A 16,248-nucleotide genomic window follows, 5' to 3' on the forward strand; every position below is an offset into this window, starting at 1 on the left:
ACGTGAGTCTGAGTGTACTCCGGGATTTGGTGATAGACAGGGAAGCCTGGCGTGCTGCGATTCATGGGGTCGCAAAGAGTCAGACATGACTGAGCGACTGAACTGAACTGAATGTTATAAACCAACAACATAACATAATGAAGAGGTGAATAATTTAGAGTCAGACACAACTTAGGGACTAAACAACAATAATCACAGTTAAGCTATTATCTATTATTTGGGGCCTCCCTAGTGGCTCAGAGGCCACAGAGAGCTCCCTAGGCCCTTCCACCGTGTAAGGACAGTGTGAGAAAATGGATATATAGGAACCAGGAGATGGGTTCTTGCCAGTCACTGAATCTGTTGATGTTCTGATCTTGCATTTCCTGTCTCTAGAACAGTGAGAAACAAGTTTCTGCTTTTTAGTCTATGCCATGTCTAAGCCCAAATGGACTTAGACAAGCTCAGAGTTCAGTCTCCAATCAGGGCTGTCTCCCGTCTGGAGGGTTTTCTTTGCTCTCGCTCTAGTCCTAGGCTTGCCAGTGCTGTTGGTCCCTGAGGTGTCCCCTCTACCTTCCATTCAGCCCCTGCTCTGGAGCCTCCTGCTGGACCTCTTGATGCAGTCCTCTTGCCCAGTTCTACCAAGCACCCACACTTTCCTTTCAGGCCTCCCTTGTACCACTGGGTACAGCGAAACATTCAGAACCTGTCCAGACCCACAGGAGCCCAGAGAAATGGGGAATTTCAGGAGATGCACCCCTTTTTCCTGACCACTTCCTTCTATTTGTAAGGTTCTTTGCTTTTCAAAGGACAAGTAAAAACAAGGCACAAGGAACTATTTTCCTCCAAGATCTTCCAAACCCTAAGTCTGGGGTTTCATATAGCTGCTCAACAATGCTCCCCCAAATCCAATTAACCCTAGGGTTCTTGAAGTGTGGTTCACAGACTCTGGTCCCCTGTTTTTATTACAACACTAAGAGGTTATTTGCTTTTCACTGATGGTGAAAAAGCACTGGCTGTAAACCTGTGGTGCCAATAAAAGCCAATTATTCTAGTATTCTTCACCACCATAAACTCACAGTGAAAGAAAGAAAGAAAAAAAATTGTCAGTTTATTTAAGAATGGTCTTGATGATGCAATGAAAAAGTTTAATTTTGACCCTTAAATACTTGTCACTGTAATATTTTGTGTGACAAAATGGGAAGACGTGTAGATACTTCAGCGCACCAGGTACATTTAATGGTACATACATTACATTTTCTCAAGAAAAGCACTGTGTGATTGCTTGAGTTGTGGAACTAGTTGTTTTTTTAGTTGAACGCCATTTTTACCTTCTGAAAGACTGAATAACAGATAAAACTCTGGTTTTTCAGACTTGAATATCTGGCAGATATTTTCTAGAAAAGTAATAAAGTAAGTTGGTCACTTCAAGGAAAACAACTGGCAGCATCTTTGTTAATAATAAAATCCAAGCTTTTGACCCTGGATCCATCACTTATTAGCAAATTACTTAACTCTCTGATGTCTTACTGGAAAAATAGGATGGTGATAATATTCCAGAGAGTGGATACAAGTATTAAGCAAGATAACATTATAAAGCATTTTATACAATGCCTGCTGTGTGTTAAGTAAGTGTGCAATAAAATATTAGTTTCTATTATAGCTCAATCAAGTTAAAATAATCAGATTTGGTTTCCATTTGTAATTTGACAAAATACCCAAGTCAATTCCACCAAAAATGTTAACCTGATCTCCAAGAAAATCCTTGTTAAAAATTAGATTTATTCTTGTTCTTTAATAAGAGGTCAACTGTGAAATCACAACAGACCACAGTAAAATGACAGGCATTGAGATAATAGATTTTAAGCAAAAATTTTCATTTGTCTAATCTGTCTCCAGGAAGTAAATAGGACAAGTAGGCAGTGGTTAGAAAATGCACAGAATAACACAAACTATTACACGAGTACTTCCCAAAGCTTACTCTAAAAGCAGTGGATGAGCACCAATACCAAAAGACACAAGGCCACCTATGTTCCTGCTATCCTGAAAGCCACAGCCATTGAATGATGTCTTGATTATTATGCCAGTAGTCTGCTTATTTAACTTATATGCAGAGTACATCATGAGAAACGCTGGGCTGGAGGAAGCACAAGCTGGAATCAAGATTGCCGGGAGAAATATCAATCACCTCAGATATGCAGATGACACCACCCTTATGGCAGAAAGTGAAGAAGAACCAAAGAGGCTCTTGATGAAAGTGAAAGAGAAGAGTGAAAAAGTTGGCTTAAAGCTCAACATTCAGAAAACAAAGATAATGCATCTGGTCCCATCACTTCATGCCAAATAGATGGGGAGATAGTGGAAACAGTGGCTGACTTTATTTTTCTGGGCTCCAAAATCACTGCAGATGGTGACTGCAGCCATGAAATTAAAAGACGCTTACTCCTTGGAAGGAAAGTTATGACCAACCTAGATAGCATATTAAAAAGCAGAGACGTTACTTGCCAACAAAGGTCCGTCTAGTCAAGGCTATGGTTTTTCCAGTGGTCCTGTATGGATGTGAGAGTTGGACTATAAAGAAAACTGAGCACCGAAGAATTGATGCTTTTGAACTGTGGAGCTGGAGAAGACTCTTGAGAGTCCCTTGGATGCAAGGAGATCCAACCAGTCCATCCTAAAGGAGATCAGTTCTGGGTGTTCATTGGAAGGGCTGATGTTGAAGCTGAAACTCCAATACTTTGGCCACCTGATGTGAAGAGCTGACTCATTTGAAAAGACCTTGGGGCTGGTAAAGATTGAGGAGAAGGGGACGACAGAGGATGAGATGATTGGATCGCATCACCGACTCGATGGACATGGGTTTGGGTGGACTCTGGGAGTTGGTGATGGACAGGGAGGCCTGGCGTGCTGTGATTCACGGGGTCACGAGAATCGTACACGACTGAGCGACTGAACTGAACTGAACTCTAAAGTCTCTCACTTCCCCTGTAACATGAGATGATTGTCCAAACTGAAGCACTTCTACCAAGGCTTTGGGTAGGGATTAATGGGAATTTAGGCTATGTTACATTTGGGGAATATGCAGGCCATAAAAAGCAGAGAAGAGAAAAAGAAGCCAAAATAGATTGGAGAATAGCAAGATAATGATCGAGAGATTTATAAAAGAAAAAAGGAAAGAAGTGTACCAGAAAAGGTTGTGAAAAACTGTAGGAGCCGGTTAATGGGATGTCATGAGGCTCTTTACGATATTTTTACATTTTCCAAATAATTTTCTGTTTTCGACAATGACTGCATCCCAGTCTTGTACATCAGCATTGTCCTTATATCTTGTTTGTGAACAACCTTAGAATCTTTTTCAATCCTTTTGATCATCAGGCTTTATCCTGTGAGATCGCTTATCTGTTCTTTGGAAGGCATTTCTCTATAAATAGATACAGAACTCCCTTCTCCATGAACAAAGAGGTTTTAATAGTCACACAACATTCAAAGGGCTAACTAGGTCCATTGTTGTCATTTTTCCCTTTGGTCCGGATGGTACACTCTCCCTGAACACTTTTTTGACTCAGATGGCAGGCAGTGCAATAACTTGTCCCCACTTAAAACTATTTTGCAAACGAGCAAGAAATAGCCAGCTTGGGGATAGAGAGGAGTTGGTGCTGCTTGTTCTCTGTAAGAAGGCAGCAGCCATATGGTATAAGAAGTGTCTGATTAGGCTCACAATTAACCTAAAAGCTATCCTGCCAGAAGCAGCTACAACAGCAGCAACCTGTCTGTCAGTTCCAGTCCAGGAATTCTAACTGCTATTTCAGTTGTTATGGAAACTGACCACACTGCTTCCTAAAAAATTCATTATTCCAGCAAATATTAGTCATTCTGGGGGTATCTAAATGAGTGATACAGACACAGGGATGGAGGAGCACAGAGGAGGAAGGCTAGAGATTAGAGAAGAACTCACAGAGACAGGCTTCCCTGGTGGCTCAGCTGGTAAAGAATCTGCCTGCAATGCGGGATGCCTGGGTTTGATCCCTGGGTGGGAAGATCCCCTGGAGAAGGGAAAGGCTACCCATTCCAGTATTCTGGCCTGGAGAATTCCATGGACTGTGTAGTCCATGGGGTCGCAAAGAGTTGGAGACGACTGAGTGACTTTCACTTCACACAGAGACCTGAGCTTGGAGCAGGATTAGCCAGAGGAGAAGACATTTTAAGAGAGAGGACTGGCAAAAGCGAGGGAACGTCAAGAGATAAAAGTGGTGCAGGTGGGCTTGGGGTTGAAGACTCGTGTGGGTGGAGTGGAAAACGGGAAGACACGTGGAAAAGGGGAAGCTGACTCTTATGGATTAAAGCTCATCAAAACTGTTATGGGTGTGTTGACGGCATCCCGAGTATTTTCACAAGCTGCAAATTGGCCTGCGACAATACAGCCTTAAAATACCATCCTGCCATCTGCTGAGGAAGTACTGTTGACCCTTGAACAATGGGTGGGGGGGCAGGTTAGGGGTGCTCTATCCCCTCCCACCCCCCGCCACACAGTTGACAATCCATGTATGACTTGGATTGTCAGTTCTCTGAATACTTGGTTCTTATGACTCCATGATTCTGAATCAGTGGATTTAACCAACCTGGGCTAGGTAATACTGTAGTATTTACTATTTTAAAAAATCAGTGCATAAGTGGTTCTGGGCAGTACAAAGCTGTGCTATTCAAGGCTTAACTGTTTTTAGAACAAAGGTGTTAATTTTCAAGCAGAATCCAGTAAACAGCCTAGAAGAAGAACCATCTTTTTTTCTTTTGTTGCAGTTGCTTTGTACCTTCTACAGTGCAAACAGTAAGCTGAAGTCTTTTTTTTTTTTTTTTTTTACTATAAAAGTGACTGAATAACAAGTTAAAGTACAGGAGAGTTTGGTTGATATATATACATATGCATATAAAACCAATTCCTTTATTCAGGGAAGCGGTTCTTAGTGTGGTGTGTGGACCCTTGAGGGTCTTAAGGTTGGTCTGATGCCATATTTATATCATACTATTTCGTTTTCTGAAGGGCACAAAGCTTAGTAACAAGTCAGCTGAGATCTTTAGCTAGACCTGGCTAGACAGAAGCAGTATTTGAAAATACAGTTGAAATTCAACTATAGTGCTACACAACAGGTAAATCTGAAATAATATTATTCCCAGAGACAATAACAACTACCACAAAATATGCTGTACTGTTTTTAAAAGCTTCTTTTTGTATTATTAAAAATGAGCCTGGCGGGCTACAGGCCACAGGGTCACAGAGTCAGACTGAGCACACACACGCCACGTGCGCTGAAAGTGAAAGTTGGTTGCAGTCGCGTCCGACTCCCTGCAGTGCCATGGACTGCAGCCTGCCCCGCCCCTCTGTCCATGGATTCCCCAGGCCCCGCGCCCCAGGCCCCATGTGATTCTGGCGCCCTCTGCTGGCGGGGCGCCTCAGCGTGGGGACTGACTGGGCGGGTAAACAGACTCTTCCCCCCGGAAGCCAGGTGCTTGATGGCGAAGTTGACCTTTCAGTCAGCTCTGCATCCCCGTCAGTCTGACACAGTTGGTTTGGCAGCAGCTAGTATTTCATGATGGAGAAGGCAATGGCACCCCACTCCAGTGCTCTTGCCTGGAAAATCCCATGGACGGAGGAGCCTGGTGGGCTGCAGTCCATGGGGTCGCTAGGAGTCGGACACGACTGAGCGACTTCACTTTCACTTTTCACCTTCATGCATTGGAGAAGGAAATGGCCACCCACTCCAGTGTTCTTGCCTGGAGAATCCCAGGGATGGGGGAGCCTGGTGGGCTGCCGTCTATGGGGTCGCACAGAGTCGGACACGACTGAAGCGACTCAGCAGCATGTGATATTAAAGACTCAATCTTTGGATTCCTGAACTTCAAGTTTAGAAAGTCTCCCCTCTTCCTAATTTGGCCCCTAAGATAAAAGCTGAACAGGAAAAGTATAATTTATTGTGTGTAATCTAGATGCCAAGGTAATGAACTAAAATTTGTGTGGAAAGGGGAGTTTCCTTTGAGATTATGATGATGAGCTTCTCTTCAGTAAGGAGTAGACATAATGTACTTCAACTTTCTGAAAAGAATGTGAAGTAAGTGTGGCAACAGTCCATCCCGCTCCCTGGACTAAGGTCAGCTAGAGACAAGCAGGTCAGAAACAAAACTCAGCTGAGCTTAAGAATTCTCAGTACTTAGACACGCTGTTCTCTTGGCTAGAATTCTTCTTCCTCTCACCTCCTACTAATCTTTTCAGTCACCCATCGCTTCCTTATTTGCCTGCTTAAATGTCACTTCCATAGGGCCTTTCCTGATTACTCATTTTTTTTACCCCAAACACTCCACCCAACTTGTTCACTGTTTCAGCTCTTTGTTTCCTTCCTGATGCTTTTCAAGGTTTGTGATAATAATTTGATCAGTTCTCCTTTTCCTCTAATACGGAAGCTCTGTGAGCCCTGCTCACTGTCCGGCACAGGTCCAATATTCAGTTAAGTAGCTGATGGATGATTAAACATGGTGGACAGTTGGGGTGGCAACCCACATAAATTGGTGGTGGGATGTGGAAGGCCCTGGAATGGGGAACTACAGCCATGGACCCTGGTCTCCTTTCTGCCACTAGTTGTTAGAATGACGTTGATCAAATCCCTTAAGTCTCTGGGACTCAGTTTCCTCATCTGAAAATGAGGGAGATGTACTGAGAGATTTCCAAGGAAGCATCCTGACTTCAGAGTGTAAGATTCTAAGTATATCTGATTATTTTTCTAGGGAGCTGATAACTGTTTTTTTTTTCCCCCCACTCACTGAGGAAGTGTGGACCTTTTCATTATTTCTGAATATAAATAGGTATTTTCTGAAAAGTGTACAGGTGGGTGTATTAACTTTTCTGTAGACTTCAGGAACTAGAAGGAAAAGCACTAAGTTTTTGGAGGTCCTCTGACAATACTTTGTCCTATTCTATGTAGTTTGAATGCTGCACAACTAGACCCATTTATTCCCATGAGAAAAACTGGAAATCTGGCTCTCACACTAATTAGCTCTATGACCTTGGACAAGTTCCTTAAACTTCTGAGGCTCACTTTTCTTGTCTGTGTAATTGATATGTAATAGGGATGGATTGCCAACCTATAGGATTGTGTAAGGATTAAAGGAGATAACTTGGAACTTGATAAGCACTCAGAAAATTCTGGTTAAACGCAAATGAATTTTTTATCCCATAATGAGTTTCCCAATGAGTTTCACTGTATGAGCGCATAAAACAAACAAGATTGTTTTTGTTGTTAGCTACGTGGAATGCTGGGTATGGTTATTAAGGTATATTTGAATATGTGGTCACTGATATATATAGTTCAGGGAGGAACAGATCATTGTTTAAACAGAAAAGGTGTTAGATTTTAACAGATGGCATCCTCTTACCCATGGGATTATAATATATTTTATTATCATAGAACTAAATTCAGGAGTTTGCCATTCCTTAGACTCCTACTTTGTCTCCGCTGAAAAGACACAAAGCCAGAGCAATATAAAACTGTATAAATGAAAGGAAAAATATGGAATCCTCAGAGGAATATCTTGACTAAAAAAGGTGCAGGGCTTCAAACACGGTTGAGAAATGAATAGTCTTCCTTCTTTACCACATTGTTATTATCAGCAGTTACAATTGAAAATTTGAGAGCTGTTACTCACCAATCATGAAAATAATTTTACACTTTTTTAAGTCTTCCATGAAACCTTTAAAATAAGAATAATTTAAGTTATACAGCAAGAAAAACTGTATTGAAACCCTGGTTTTATAATGTATAGTGTAATATTATATAATATTCTCTTCTGTATTATAGTATACAATATTATCTATCTATCTATCTATAATACATATAGAATAGAGCATAGAAATGAAACAAAAATTACAAAGGTGAGTGAGAACTAAATCTTGGGAGCCACTGCTTTAAGACAAAGAAATGATTAGGGATTTTTGGCAAAGTGCAAAACCCTATAGAGTCTGTGGAGCCCTAAAAGATTTCCAGTTGTCATGTGGTGTCAGGAGGTGTTTATTTATATACACAATGCTACATTTTGGCAGGAATCCACTATTAAGTGAGTGAAAGGCCCAACTTCACCAGAGAGAGACAGAGATAGAGAGAGGGGGCAGTAGGGAGGGGGAGAGAGTGGTGCATGAAGAATTGAGTTGAGGGTAGAAGAGGAAGAAGACAAGGGAGAAAGAGCTGGAAATAGAAGCAAGAGGTGAACTTAGGGGTCTTTGGAACCATTTGATTTTCACACTAAAGGGCTTTTTGTTATTTTTTAAAAAAATTAAACAGACACTTCATTCTCTTTACAGAATAGCCCGTGGTGATTGGAAAATTCTATATTATCTGGAGCCTTCTGTTAAGGCAATGTGGGAGACCTGGGTTCGATCCCTGAGTTGGGAAGATTCCCTGGAGAAGAGAATGGCTATCCACTCCAGTATTCTGGACTGGAGAATTCCATGGACTTTGTAGTCCATGGGTTTGCAAAGAGTTGGACATGACTGAGTGACATTCACATTCACTTTCATTAAGGCAGATAAATTAATGCTCTCAACATGTTGGGCCAAATAGTCATCTCAAGTTCTTCAGACTTTCAGTTTACTTTTTTTTAGTTTACTTTTATGGAGTTGAGCAACTTTTAATTTATTTATAATGTAAGAAAGTGGTTGCTATTATTATTATGAGTAGTAGTAGTATGGTTCTATATTAGTCCAGTTTATAAAAAAATGATGATACATTCAGATAATGTGATCATTACAAATTAAGTTTATATGAAGTTTTTAATGACATGGGAACACGCTTATGTTATGATAAGCACAAAATATTGGAGATAACATTTGTATATACACATGTATTCTCAGCTATGTAATAACAGCTATATAGACAATACACTGAATAAAAATAAACCAGAATGTTAACTGTGATTATTTAGAAGTCATAAGGTTTTAGATGGCTCTTATTTTCTACCTTAAAAAACTTTCCACATGAATGTGTATTAATTCTGTAACCAGGAAAAAAGGAAACTTTATTCAGCAATCCATCAATCCCTCTCCAGTTGGGACTGAGTTGATTATTTGCTCTTGGCTCGTGTTTAAGTGCCTTTTTTCCATGAATCACCATGACGTCATTGGCTGACTGCAATCTTCACATACTACTCTTTCCATTATCATCAAATGACACTCTATCTACCACCTCATGCTCGTGGATCAGCAGGATTAGAGCTAGGGTTGTTTAGAAAGCCAATTCACTTACTTGTATGTGCTCACCATATATTTACATATCAGTGTAAATATATTTCCATGGACCATAATTATAACATTTATTACAGAGTAGAAATGTTAGAAGGTAATTTTCCTAGAGCAATCATAAACCTTATCTTCTTTGGACAAAGTCAAATTTATGTAATTTTCTATTTTCAGTTCCACGTGGAGCTAATAACAGGTTTTGTGTTTTTTTTTTTTTAGTTTTGGCAAGACTTTTAATGTGACAAAATTATGAAGTAGTATAATTTGGGTGATTCTTAGGTTGTATCCCAATGGTACACTACAGAGGAGCAACATTATGTAGGAAAAGAACTTTCGCATTCTAATAATATTTGAAGAATGTTGAATTAAAGTTAGCCGGTTCTCTTTCCTACAGGACATGAGGGAGCCTTGCTGTGCTCTTATATATGTGAATTTTCCAAAGAGGACTGGGTGTTGTGTTTTTCAAACACTTTTACCAGTTACAAAGAACATGAACTCTTTGAGCATCCTCTCTTCACTGAGCATCTCGGGGCTCATGTCCTCTGGGAGGTGAGAAAATACATCACTTAGTAAGGTATCACTTTGGTTCTTTACATGGACCAAGAGGGGAGAAATCCAGAATTCCAATCGTAATCATGATCCCTGGCTGAGGGAAGAAAGTACATGCTCTTGGTAGGTTATTATCTCTCAGTGGTGTTTAATAAAAAAGATATGCTCAGAGCTACTAAAATGACAACTTTAGTTTGATCAGTAAAGGAACTCACCTCCCATGGTGTCTTCTCCAAACACATTTAACTGGTCATCACCCTGTTTATAAAAAAAATCAAAATATTAGATGATAATGCCAACAGGCATTGTGTTAAACTTCTTGCTGACATGAATATATTTAACCTTCCAAACGGCTCTGTGAAAGAGGTACCATAACTGCCCACCTTTTACAGATGAAAACCATACTGAGATCAAGAAGTTAGTTGCTCAAGGTCACATAGTGAGCAACAAAGCCTGGGCTTCAACCTGGGCTGTTTGTGTCCAGACTTAATGCTCTTTGTAACTGGTACAGTATCATGCCTTTTTTTTCTTCGTGCATAACTACCTGTGGTCAGAAAAGCTGATGTAAAGAAGACAAAACCATTCAGGATTTGAAGCTCACTGATAGGTGCAGTCACAGCTGCTTCACAAATAACTCCATGATTTACAGCTAGACTTAGCAAACTTTCTGGAAAGCACCAGAGAGTAAACATTTTCAGCACTGGGAGCCATGTGGTCTCACTATTTAACCACCAGCCACAGTTTGCTAATCCCAGAACGAAAGCATGAAATAAAGGAAGTTGGAATGACCAGATTAGATTGCCTCCCTTAAAAATTTTCATTTTCATTTTCAGTCAGACAGTTACTCCATTCTCCTTACAGAAAAATACATGGTGTCTGGTGAAAAATCCATAAAGAAAATGTGTAAAATGGCATTGATGATTAATGACTGGTGACCTGAATGAGAAGGAAGTCCGGGAGGGGATATATGTATATGTTTGGCCGATTCATTCTTCTGTACAGTAAAAACTAACACAACAGTATAAAGTAACTATACTCCAATAAAAATTCGTTTTAAAAAAGGTACTGGTGAGATTCCTCACTCCTACCTACGTCTCCATTCACCCCATTTTCTCACTTCCTCATTGCTTATAGGTAACCACTCACAGGTTGTTTTTTTTTTTGGTATCTTTCCATATACACAAAAGTTGACTTCCAGATATCTATGGTTACACTTGAGTATAAGTATAGAATCTTATCACCTCCATTACACAGAAAGAAGCAAACATTACATATGTACATATGTTTATAAAACACATGCTAATCTATGATAATACTATTCTTCCCTTTGCTTTCTCACTTATCAATATATTCTGGAGAAGTTTCTGTACCAGTACAGATGTTCTTGGTTACACAGTATTCTACTGTATGGAAGGTACCATAGTTGTTATTATTTCAAACTAGTTCTTTATTGATGGACCACTGAGTTGCTTGCAATCTTGGACTATTTTTGAAAAAGTAGAACAAAGAATAAACTCACATAAATGGCATTTCATATGTTTATACTTGTAGGATAAATTCCCAGAGAAGGGGCTGTGGAAAGAATAAACATATTTATAAGCTGATAGATTTTTCCAAACCATTCTCCCTAGAGATGGTATAGTTTTTCAGGGACAACCTTTGGTTCATGCTTTACTCTGGCCTCTTGCCTCTAATTTGCTATGATACAGGAGTCAGTTAAATGAGGTTGCCGGGTTGCGTTAATGCTCCCTTTAGGTAAACTGCCACAAAAGCACTTTGTCTGAAAACAGAGCGTTGCCATCCTTTTTTAGAACATATGCCTTCAGGGCAACTTTACTGCCTGTCTTCTTAGATTTGCCTGTGTATCCAGAGCTATTCCAGGTGAGAGAAGAAGAATCAATGGAGTAGTTATTCAAGGACACATTTACATTAATGAACTCCTTTCCATGAATAGAAAAAAAGTCCATTATTCCTCAGTGAGCCTCCCCCTACTTCTATTATTGAGATCGTTTCATTTTGGAACTATAAGGATGGTCTAATCCATTTCTACCATCCCCTGTCCCTATTTTACAGATGAGGAAATTGATAGTTAGTGGTCACGTGAGGGGTTCATGACCATGCCGTCATGTCCTTAGTGAGGCCAGGGTTGGGATGAAAACCACATCCCCTACCACATAGCCTGGCTTCTAGAGATTTAGTCCCATCAGCTTGGCTACCATCATGGATCTGTGAGTGTCCTGTTGCTCACCTGGCCAAGGGCTTCCCAGGTAGCTCAGCAGTAAAGACTCTGCCTGACAATGCAGGAGACTCAGGTTCGATCCCTGGGTCAGGAAGATGCCCTGGAGAAGGAAATGGCAACCCGCTCCAGTATTCTTGCCTGGGACATCTCTTGGACAGAGGAGCCTGGTGGGCTATAGTCTACAGAGTTACAGAAGAGTTGGACATATTTAGGGACTGAGCATGTACACATAGTCACATAGTGAGCTTTCAACCTGGGCTGTGTCTAGAGTTCATGCTCATGTAACTGCACCGTCCCCCTGCAGCTAAGAGCACACAGGGGTCTGGTCCCTCCCTCAAGCTGGGATGACTCTGGTATAAGCTGCTCCCCAGTGGTCGCCTTGAGATCAAGCTGAAGCTAATACCCAGCTGTCCTCTCTTGCGGCCCTCTCCTGCATCTGTTCCTCTCTCCCAAGAGCACACCTAGTATCACACTCACAAAAACCTTCATGGAAAGCTCTGCATCTAGGGAAGCCCACTTGAGACAGGGACCTAATTGAAGCAATTACATTTCACACGTTTACCTAAGATACAGCTACATAGAAAGATGCTCAATAGCCTTTGCTGGAAAAGGACTGTTTAATCAGACTCTAATTATTCCTTTCAAACAGATATTGAATATGTTCAGGTAATGCTAAGAGGAGACCCTGAGTCCTCTCCTTCAATTATTATTATTATTGAATTATTAGACTTAAACCCACCTTATATACCAAACTGTATCAGACATTTCTTGTATCTGGCTATCATGTCTTGGGAGTTTGTTTAGGGTTAATCTGAATTCATAAAATAATGCACCAGGTTATACAAGGGTCTATCTGACCTCTATGTGGTCTCTTGAGTCTGACCTGTTTATATCCATAGCACTTATTCACAGCCTTCTATTCTGTTTGCCCAAATGCCTCAGATGAGCCCCAGCTTCATTTCCATGAGTGCACTGATAGTGAACAGGCTTCTGGGGGCATAGACACAACTGCCAAAAGCTCTCTCTCAGGAATGTGCTGCCTTGCACTCATTGACACGAAAGGAATAGGTGAATGACACAGGTGAATAGGATGTTTGGTTGGAGGGTGTTATTTTCCAGTGATGCTCAATAAACTTCATGATTCCAGTGTGAATCTTTTGTAGAAAAGGTTTATTTGAACTCACACACACACATACACACACACACACACACACACATGAGAAACAACTAGTGAAAGGCAACCACTTCTGGTTTTGGTGAAAAGATGCCATACAGCCTCCAGAGGCTCTCAGCTTTACCTTCTTTCTTTTCAAATGCTAGGTGTGTTTTGCGTAAAAGCACTAATTTCAGAAAGTCAATTATATAAGGTTATATAAATTATATAAGGTTATATAAAAGCTTTATATAAACAAAATGTTAAATAACCCTCTAGGAGAAATGGCTGATAAGGTGTTCATATCCAGTTCTACTGTAGCTGCATCTCGAGTGAGGTGCTCTTGGAGAAAACACAACCCACTGTTTCTGCCCTGCGGGTACCTGTGGGTGCCTCTGGGGGTGACAGCCTTTTACCTTGCTGCTGCTCCATCCACTCAACTCTGTCATCTGTAAGTCTGAATGAGTGGTTACTTGTTGTAGGTACAAGGAGACATAGAAGACTCCACATTATTAAGCTAGAATTTGGGGGCATGAAGAAGGATACCACAACTGAACAAACTGACAAAGAGAGACACTACAAATATAGGTACGGATCTATGTAAGTGCCATTTGTGACTCATGAGTATGGGGCCAAGACAAAGCCTGCAATGATGCAGGTAATACTGGAGAAGGTGGGAAGAATTGCAGCAAAACCACTAGCCCCCCACACCAACTCAGGTTGCCACATCTTTTTGTGCTAGATATTTGATAAGAGGTTGGCAATTGATGGTGAGAAATTCTGTTGAAGTGACACATTTAGAACGTCAGGAAAGGACTGATGGCTTTATGAGGAAGCTGGATTTGGACTACACGTGTGTTTTGGTCTCTGTCTCTCTTCCCCAGTCATGCCAGATGCAGGAGGAGAGTAAAAGCAACCCGCATTCCACTTTGCTTCCCTGTGTGGATGCAAGAAGCTACTTCTGCAGGGCTGGATGGATTCTGGTATCCTTTGTCAGAAGAGCAGCTATTTGGTGCGTGTGAATATCTTCCTTTTGGGTTGGTGCTCCTACATCTCCGCCTTGAGGTATGGATGTTTTGTTAGCCCAGTTCCTTGAATCACTGAATTTTTGTGGGCAAGATCAAAATAGAACAACAGAGCTTCACAGATGTTTCACCAATCATAATGCATTATGTTCGTTCTTCAACATGCTTTGATGGCAGCACGGTGTCTGTTCCTGGTTACGGGACCAGGGCACTGTCACAAGCAGATCATGTCATAAGATGAGGCTGTCACTTAAACAGTGCTTCACAGCTCTGGCAGCATTTCTACTGGTATGATCTCACTGGATCCTTGCTGTAACCCTGATAGGAATGATGTAACTGAGGTACTGTGGTACCGCTGGATTGGGAGGTGTCAATACTTGAGCTTCCATTGCTGCCCAGATTTGGGCTGAGAACTGACTTCAGTGCCCTGATACCAAGCTAGATTCTACATCAGCATCCTCTTACGGTGGGGGTGGTCATGTAATCAGGTCCTCTACTGCCCCTCCTTCAGCAGACAGTGTTGATTTTTAAAAATACTTCTATATGTATATATATATAATATGTATATATATTTGGCTATTCTGGTTCCTCCTTGCTGTGCAGGCTTTTCTCTCTCTAGTTGTGGCAAGTGGGGCTGCTCTAGCTGTGGCCCGTGGGCTTCACATTGCGGTGGCTTCTCTTGCTGCAGAGCATGGCCTCCAGGGTGCCTGGGCTTCAGTAGTGGCGGTATCTGGGCTTGGTAGGTGAAGTTTCTGGGCTCCGGAGCACAGGCTCAGTAGCTGCGGTGCGTGGGCTTTGGTGCTCCTTCCCAGATGAGCGATAGAACCCGTGTCTCCTGCATTGGTGGGTGGATTCTTCTAACGACTAGGGAAGCCCGCCAATGTTGATTTTTAAAAATCCTTTTGGGGACCACAAAACAAAACCTCCCCTGGGAAGGAGAGAGAAGTAGTAGGTCATTTGGGGAGTATTTTCCTAGTTCCTGTTTGTCTTAAACAGTGTGTGTGTTTCATGGCATAAAGTATTCTTTGTAGGATTCAAGCTTCAACTGGGATTATGAGAAAGAGGTTTTATATAACAATAAAATGGCACAGTGAAGATTAATTGTTTGCTCCAAAATTCACAAATATTGTAAGGAAAAAAATATTTTCTTTCTCTGTCACTGAGGACAGATATCAATCTAGTTTTTTTTTTTTAATCTAAGAAAATGGATTTCAAAGAGATTCTGTAGTTTCTGAGACAATATGAGGATGCATCTTTTCTAACCTTTTCACACTTTGACTAGTACTATGTAGATCATCTACATTCTGGGAAAATCATAAAAGCTAGCATATGAGGATTTTCGATTTAAATTTGTCTAACGATACTATCTCTGCTTATAAGAAGCAACGGCAGTGAAGCAAGGCTGGGGTTGAGGCACAAAAGTGTGCTGGAGTTCTCAGAAGGGTTCATCTCACTGAGAACCAGACTTAACAGGAAGAAAGAATAATTTAAAAAGAACAACCAAAATAGTACCATTTTCCCATTTTGGGACCTGAAAATGAGATTTTTGGATTCTTTTTCTTCATGCCAGTTAAGGAACAAAAGCAACAAAACACCTCACAGGAACAGTTTTTAAAATGGTTATTGGAACTGCTATTTGGGTGGCTATTGGGGTGTTTTTAACATGTGTGGTCTCATCTGATTCCCTAGAAGACACTAGGAGGTAAGCAGGTTTGCTATTTCCCATTTTTCAGATAGGGAAACTCAGGCTCAGAAAGCTTAGGTGGACTGCAGGAGGCTACAGCCAGTGGGGTTTCCTGATGCCCCAGCTCATGCTCTGACCCCTCTCCAGCTGCCCAGGAGCATGATGGGTAGGATGACTTGTCTGTGTGTCAAGTGAGGAGGGCAGAGTGTATCGAGCGACTTCACTACATGAGGGTAGGGAACACTCGTCAGGTCACATGAATAGACACGAAGGTAGATTCATTTGCTAAAAGAGGGACTGAAGCTGGATTCTGCTCGTCAAGTGATCTGGAAGTGGAACTCT

The 16,248-nt window shown here is 41.2% G+C and overlaps 1 protein-coding gene across 1 annotated transcript in view; it reads right to left on the bottom strand.

Annotated features, from left to right (window-relative positions):
* The window catches only part of AK5 (adenylate kinase 5), a 261,478-nt gene that overhangs the window by 60,534 nt on the left and 184,696 nt on the right, over positions 1–16,248 (bottom strand). Inside the window, exons 9-10 of the mRNA XM_040232542.1 lie at positions 10,021–10,063; positions 7,672–7,716 (exon numbers count right to left, since the gene is read on the bottom strand). Of these exons, the coding sequence (XP_040088476.1) occupies positions 7,672–7,716; positions 10,021–10,063 (88 nt within the window). The remainder of the gene's footprint in view (positions 1–7,671; positions 7,717–10,020; positions 10,064–16,248) is intronic.

This window comes from Oryx dammah, unplaced genomic scaffold (genome assembly GCF_014754425.2).
Source record: "Oryx dammah isolate SB20612 unplaced genomic scaffold, SCBI_Odam_1.1 HiC_scaffold_28, whole genome shotgun sequence".
NCBI classification, from domain to species: domain Eukaryota; kingdom Metazoa; phylum Chordata; class Mammalia; order Artiodactyla; family Bovidae; genus Oryx; species Oryx dammah.